This window comes from Physeter macrocephalus, chromosome 16 (genome assembly GCF_002837175.3).
Source record: "Physeter macrocephalus isolate SW-GA chromosome 16, ASM283717v5, whole genome shotgun sequence".
In the NCBI taxonomy this organism is placed as follows: domain Eukaryota; kingdom Metazoa; phylum Chordata; class Mammalia; order Artiodactyla; family Physeteridae; genus Physeter; species Physeter macrocephalus.
This window is the reverse complement of record NC_041229.1, coordinates 69,417,854-69,424,993: the sequence shown is the minus strand read 5'-3', so window position 1 is coordinate 69,424,993 and position 7,140 is coordinate 69,417,854. Positions and strand designations below refer to the sequence as shown.

The window sequence follows — 7,140 nt, the reverse complement described above, 5'->3', positions numbered from 1 at the left end:
TTCCTCCTTCACAGCAAATTTCTCACTGTAAATTTATATGCAGAAGGAGCAAGGGAGTTCTCTCGGGCCTCCTTTATAAGGGCACTAATCCCATTCATGAGGGGACTAACCTTGTGACCTAATCACCTCCCCAAGGCCCCACCTCCTAACTTTGGGAGTTAGGTTTCAACATATAAATTTGGGGAGGGACACAAACATGCAGCCTATAGCACCAAGTAATGGGTAGAAGGGACTCATTTTATTATATAAAGACTAGGTTGTTTGTATAAATTTTCCATTTGTCTTCAAAAATCTGAGGGTCTACCCTGTGAGGCAGCTAGGTCAAAGAATGACTCACAGGTCTCTGGAAAACATCAGGCGCCATTGTTGAAAAGCATACACTGCGGTGGTTTCAACTGTAAGCTCTGGAAATCAGCACCTGTGTTTGCCACTGTCTATTTGTGTGACCTTGGACTTCACTTCTCCATGCCTCTGTTTCCCCACATATAAAGTGGAAATGATAATGGGGTCTAGCCCTGTGGAGTTGTCCTGAAGAGTAACTGAATTAATAGGTATAAAGCACTACCTTAGAACACCATCTGGCCCATAGTCATCCCTCAAAATATGTCTATTTTATTATTATTGTTATCAAATAGGAAGACAATTTGAAATGAACCAACAAGGTCTTGAAACAAGTGTATCCAAAATATGTTTTTAATCTTAATGAAGTTCACAAATGGCACAATATTGACATTTCTTTAAACAAATTATACAATCATGTTCTTAGACAATAAAGCATAGCATCACCATTACCATGTGTCCCCAGAGGCCACAGAGGCAGTGATTTAATGTCCCCCTAAGATTTGGCAGAGCTGCCATGGTCAACAGGACAGCTTTCAAAGAACCAATTTGCTACCAGATAAGCTAATGAGAGATGCCATCACATTTACTGCACATAGAATCAAATATAAAAAAGATGCACAAGAAATATGGAATTAGCTTATTTTGCATTCAGTTTCATTCCTTTCAAGTGACAAAAGTGCTTTTTTTTTGATATCTATTAGGATGCAAACATGTATATCTTCCTTGGGGCCTCCTCACCAAGTTGTTGTCAACAGAAGTTAATAGAAGTGGTGAGTTCAGCTTCATGGTAACCTGAGATGAAAAAGAAATAAAATAAAAAAGAAGAAGAGGAGGAGGAAGAGGAAAAGAAGAAGAAAGAGAATTAGGAGAATCAGAAGGACAAGAAGAAAATAATCACAATTATACTGAAAGAACACAGATTTATAGAAGTGCTTCTTCAACTGAACACTATTTATAAATTATGGAAAAAAATTATGGATATGAGATGTAAGCAAGCTTTGAAGGCAAATGATAAGCAAACAATTCAATGATCACTATTAATATCAGCAGTAATATTATGATTATAGCCCTCCGGTCTGAAACTGTGAATACTGATCAAGAGTTGAGGGCTTCCTGTAACTGGGTTCATTAATGACAAGTGGCCCAGGCTAAGATTTGCAAGGCCCTACCTTTCTAAATACAGCAAGTTTTTTTTTTTTTCCTCTCTTCTCAGAAAGATGACACTGCATCTCTGCAGCCTGTCCTAGTGCTCTGATTTCAAGCTGAGTTGTAGAAGGAACTCACTTACTCAAGAAGAATAATGTAATTGGAGAGAAGGGATCTGCAGCCAGGTCCAGTGGGTTTCAAAATGTGGGTCCTAACCTCCAAATCCCTTCCCCTCCCATGTGACAGTACAAGGCAGTCACCTTCTTCCCGGGGTCATTGCACTGCTCAGGCCTGAAGGTCCCTGCGGCGCCGGCCAAAGGCTTCAGACCCCACATTGGTGGGCACGAAGTTGCTCTTCACCACACCCCCAGATCTGCTCAGCAAGCCTGCCAGCCGATGGGTCACACAGGTGGCAGTGTTGCAGGACCTCTTCTGGGTAGTGATGCTGCTTTGTAGGATGGAGAAAAAGAGAAGGCCTGTCAGTGAGAGGCTGGGGCAGGAGCCTACCCCATAAGGCCTTCATAAAGAGAATTGTAGCTCTTTGACACACCACTTAAGAATAAGTGTTTCGGGCTTCCCTGGTGGCACAGTGGTTGAGAGTCCGCCTGCCGATGCAGGGGACACGGGTTCATGCCCCGGTCCAGGAAGATCCCACATGCCACGGAGTGGCTAGGCCCGTGGGCCATGGCCGCTAAGCCTGCGCATCCGGAGCCTGTGCTCCGCAACGGGAGAGGCCACAACAGTGAGAGGCTCACGTACCGCAACAAAAAAAAAAAAAGAATAAGTATTTCTCCTAAATGCAATTATCAAAGCTGTTAGGGGAAATGGCCTGGCGGCCTTTGCTAGAAGCCCTGCCCAAAGATCTTCACAAAAAAAATCCAGTTCTAAGCCATATGGCAAGTGCTAAAAGCCTATACTTATCACCCCTTACATACACCCACCCCAACATGTAAGGAGCATACAGAGGCCATACCCTAGCCACGAGCACCAACAAAACCGCTTTCCATAGAAAAATGAAAATTCCCTGAAGTCTTACCTGGAAGAGGCTCAGAGCACAGGGTTTGCATCATCCCCCCCCAGAACTGCTTACCTGCTCCTCAGCACACCTGTTCTCATTGCTGGAGCTGGTTCACAGGGACCCTCACCAAGCCCTGCATCCTACTACCCTAAGGCTGAGGCTACTTTCAAGCATAGGCCCTGGGCACTCTCAGGCCTGGGACAGGGACCAGAATAATGACCACCAAAGTGCAAATCCTCTTAGAAAATAGGTTTATTCATCAATGATGAGGCATGAGGGATGAAGCAGGAATTGGACGGCTCTGCCATGACATTCTCTGGTATCTCAGAAGCTTCTCTCACTCTCTCATCTCTAGCCTTGTCTGTGAGTCCTGCTCTCTTTCTTTCCATCCTGAGGTCCCCCAGCATTCTCTGTCATAAGCAAAGCTACCAATACCAGTTTGAAGAGCAATCCAGGTAAAATCTGCATGCATTAACTTCATCCATGGGAGCAAGAAAGGAAATCAGGAAGGAGTGGAAGGAGTTCACTTGGCATCTTGGGGCACCCCAAAATGGGAGGAGCGGTCCCTCTCCAAGCTGCTGGTTATGTCACTTTTCTTGCCAGGTGTTTCAGGCCCGAAGCCCATGCCAGAGAATCTATGAAAGTTGTTCAGGTCCTTCCAGTACGCGCTCAGCACACAGGTACTCAGATTACTGCACCGCTTAGCTCTGGAGCCATCCAGGCTGCAGGGAAAAGACATGCCAGACAAAACCATGCACCAGGGCTGCCCCTGAGGGCAGTCATGCAGAAGGTTAGACCCAGGAGGGGGCGCCCGGGAGACGAGAGGGGCAGGCGGGGGGTGGCTCACACATCCTCCATTAGGAGAACTCAGAGGTTCGCTGAGCCAGGGTAGTGCGGGGAAGGGCTGTGGTGGGGAAGGGGTGACCTCTTCTGGCATTCCACATGCTGCTCAGCCCTTCATGCTCTGCAGAGAGGTTCTCAGGGTGAATGCAGGTGCAACACGTGACTCTGCTGGTGTGAGCTCCAAGCTCAGGGTGCACAGGGAGGTGCGACTGAGGAGGAGTGTCTGGACCCATGAGAACATGCACATCTCCACAGATTCTACACATCTAAAGACCCCGGACCTACCTCAGACACTGCTCTACCTGACCCCACCCTCTGCAAGGCCTTTGGCTTCACCTTGCAAATGTGCAATGAAGGTGCCTTGCAGGTGTGAAAGAACAACATACACAGGTTAAATTTCTAAGACATCCTGAGCTATAACAGCCCATCCCCTGGCTTCACACTTACCAGTCCTAACTCATCCAGTGCTGGGTGTTCTCCTCAGTCGGGCAAGACCAATTCCCAGAGTAAGTGATTCCACACCTCCCCATTTCATTTCCTAACAGCTTTCAGGAATGGATCTTTTTAATGTGTCTAACCACAGTCCCTCCAGCTGCATGTGGACCTCTGTCTTCCACGTAGGCTGAGAATGGCTGAGTCCCAGGTCCTGGCGAACAGGGACAGTCTGCTGAACTCTTGGCCAGATGTGGTCTTTCCTACCTCTCTGGGATATGTCTCCCTGAATATGCCAGGGCTGGGTGGTGAGCCTCACCTGGAGCCCTCTGTCTCCTGCTCCATCTCCAGCTCATTGGTCTTGCTCTGCACATAGGCCTTCACCAGTGCAGCCAGCAGGAGGCGCCCTTCCTTCTCACTGAGTGCCCCGGGATCTGGGAGGGTCTCCAAAGCAGACCTGGAGAGAGGAAGCAAACCCAGCACAGACTCTAAGCCCCTGCCTGCCTCCTTCCCAGGATAAGCAGCCAGGCTTCCTGGTCTCCGTGGCTTTCCCTGAGGATGTGGCTCTCCTGACTCCCAGCCCACAGGGCTCAAGGCCAGTGTACACCTGAGGGTGTTGATTCACTGGGAGCCTCCCACTGCTGTGACTTCAGAGGCACAGAAATGCCTGGTCCCAGGGGCAGTGGAAGGGGAACGCTCTCGTGGCTTCAGGCTGTCTCACCTGAGTGGTGTCGCCTGGAGACTGCCTGCCTGGCACAGGACCAAGATGCTGAAAGCCAGGAAGGGGGAGGACTTCCCGAAGCCCATGATGCCTCTCTGTAAAGGGAGAATGACGTTACCACTGCACCAAGACCAAGCACCGCCTGGAGCCCACAGACCCAAGTTCCAGTCCGGCCTCTGCCACGACTGCCTTGAGAATTCGGGGCAGGTTACCCCGCCTCCGCACGGCTCGGTTCGGTTCATTTGCCAGATGGGCTGCTTTGAATCTCAAAATATACATTACACTGAATCGCATGGTACAGCAGAAACAGGTGTCCTGGGGTGAGGGCGGGGGATTCCGGTTTTGTCCCATGGAAAGCCAGGAAGAAGCCACGCACATGCACATAAATCCACACCTTCTGCCCTATGCAGAAACCAAGTGAGAACCCACCCTTGCTGTAGTCTGTGCCTGTCTTCATAGGGACTGAGAAATCCAGGACCACCTTCACCTCCCCTGGACTTCGCCACCAACAGTTGGGAGAGGAAGGCAGTCAGGGTAAACTGGAAAGGAGCACTAATCTCTCAGTCTGTGGGTTTGGGGTGGGGATAATTTAACATGCTGGTTACCGGTGTCTCTCGGCTCTGCCCGAACAGCCAGCCTCTGCTGAAGTGTGGTTTAGCAGCAGGTGCTGGGCGCCAGCTCAATGTTCTGGCCGGCTGACTGCACTGCCCCAAGTCCGCGCCAATGCCCCAGGGACGCTCGCAGGCTGGATGCACCTCAGAGGAAGTTTCAGGGCTCAACCGTCCCGAGAACCAAACGTGAAACCTCCTTGGGACACAGACTGCTCAGGGTACTCCCAGGCCAAACTCCCAGAAGAATCCTGCACGCAAAGGACCGGCACAAATGCAGGGGCCGCAGACCCGGGAAGGCTAGGAAGCTAGGGCTAGGCTCACGGAGCTTCCAGCGCCCAGGCGAAGCCCTGGGGATGCTTGCGGTTCCACTGGAGCTAGTTAGAAGAATATGAGCTGACAGCCCCAGTCTCCTGCCTTCTCCCAAGGGGACAGACGGCTAGCAGCACCTGGCTATAGGTGGGCCGGGATGGCCATGAGAAGCAAAGAGAGGCAGGCAGGCAGATGGCGCAAATTAGATGAACTATGCAGAGGCTGGTAATTAAGAGTGAGCAGAGTGGGAAGTTCTCACCTGGCGACTCGAGTTTCAGGAGAGCGCGAGCTGCGGGTCCACCGGGATAGACAAAACGCCTGCTGTGGGCGTCTTCCCCGCGGAGCTCTCTGCTCTTATGCCAGCGATGGGGGGCGGGGAGGTCCTCACGAGCCCGCGCGGCCAATCCAAAGTGGCCAGGAGCGACCCAGCTCCGATTGCGTCATTGCTCGAGCTCCGCACACCAGTCCACTAGGGAGGGGAACCATCTGCTCTGGCTGTCACTCGCAATGAGGTCATTGCTTGGGCAGCAGGAGGGCTCGAAGAGAGCGGACAGCCTTCGACGTCCAGAAAGTGGGAGCAAATTGTGTAGAGTTTGGTGTCACCGACAGTGAGGGGCCAGAGTTTCTCTCAGTTTCTTTGTGCCTGAACTCCGGCCTTGCACTCCCTCCAGCCACGCCAGTAGGGACTCCTGCCCGGTCCCTTAAATTCTGAAGGGATCTCAGATGAAATCGACCACGGTGGAAGAAGGGGATGGTGGGGGGAAAGGGTCCTTGAAAAATTGATCTCTCTGGACCACCTGTGGTGATCTGGGATATCCTCCGCTCCCTCCTCTCCTTCAACGGCGCCCTGGCGCCCAGGGACCCGCAAAGTTGGTTTGCTGCCAGTCTGGCAACCTAGCCTCTTTCTTCTCGCTTCTCTGGGACGGGTAGGAGTGAAAGAGAGGACTGGCACTGTCTGCGCCAGGGCTAGGCATTCCTCTCGTGCTCCCAAATTCTCGACTGCGGGTCCTGCATCCCCCACTCTAACCGGGTGTCCTGCGCTGCGGCGCTGGAGTTGGTTTACACAGCTGTTCGGCGCCTCTGCCTTCTGTTTTCCAAGCTGCTGGGCCAGGACGCCTGTGTCCGGGTTTCTACCTGTCTCGCCCTACACCCCAGCCCCACTTCCCTGAAGCCCTTGATTGCAGAGCTGTCCGGGGTGAGCGCCTACCAACGGGGCAACCTTTGGACTTTCACACACGCGCCACTCGCAGCCACAGGCCGGCGGGTGCGCGCACTCACGCCTCCCGCAGGGTGCACGTCCAGCGCTCACCTACCTGGACCCCGGCCACACGCTCTCCTTTCGCACTCACACACAGACACTCCGCAGATCGCCAGCACTCGCTGCAGCAGACGCGCCCTCACCAGCTGTTCGCAAAGGAGGGAGCTCGCATCAACCCATACTGATCTCGCCCGATCCGAAAGCAGCCCCCCGAGTTTCTGCTTTCGGAAACAGGCAAGTTTTATATGCACAGGGGTACACACTGTCCCCCAAGCACGGACATAGACACAAGCACAGGCACGCGCACGGACTCTGCCTTTCCTTTTTTCCTTACGGAAAGCCGGGTCTGGAGTCCGCGCGGCGGGCGCCCGCGACACCAGGGCGCTGGCAGAAGATCCCAGCTCTGGCTGAAGGGGCGTAGAGTGTCTGGGGGGTAGAGGCAGTGCGGAAGAAGTGAAGG

General features: G+C 52.4%; 1 protein-coding gene across 2 annotated transcripts; it reads right to left on the bottom strand.

The window, feature by feature from the left end:
* Nucleotides 1-673: 673 nt before the first annotated feature.
* On the bottom strand, nucleotides 674-5,728 carry LOC102996317 (calcitonin). 2 transcript variants are annotated; one of them, XM_007118204.1, is made up of 5 exons: nucleotides 5,682-5,728; nucleotides 4,503-4,595; nucleotides 4,101-4,238; nucleotides 1,749-1,933; nucleotides 674-1,134 (listed from the first exon to the last, which is right to left on the bottom strand). In XM_007118204.1, exons 2-4 carry the CDS (start codon nucleotides 4,586-4,588, stop codon nucleotides 1,774-1,776), a joined length of 384 nt encoding a protein of 127 aa, XP_007118266.1. In that variant the 5' UTR covers nucleotides 4,589-4,595; nucleotides 5,682-5,728; the 3' UTR covers nucleotides 674-1,134; nucleotides 1,749-1,773. The 2 variants fall into 2 exon arrangements, with proteins under 2 accessions (XP_007118266.1, XP_007118265.1); XM_007118203.3 differs by lacking the exons at nucleotides 674-1,134; nucleotides 1,749-1,933 and adding an exon at nucleotides 2,746-3,228.
* Nucleotides 5,729-7,140: the final 1,412 nt, after the last annotated feature.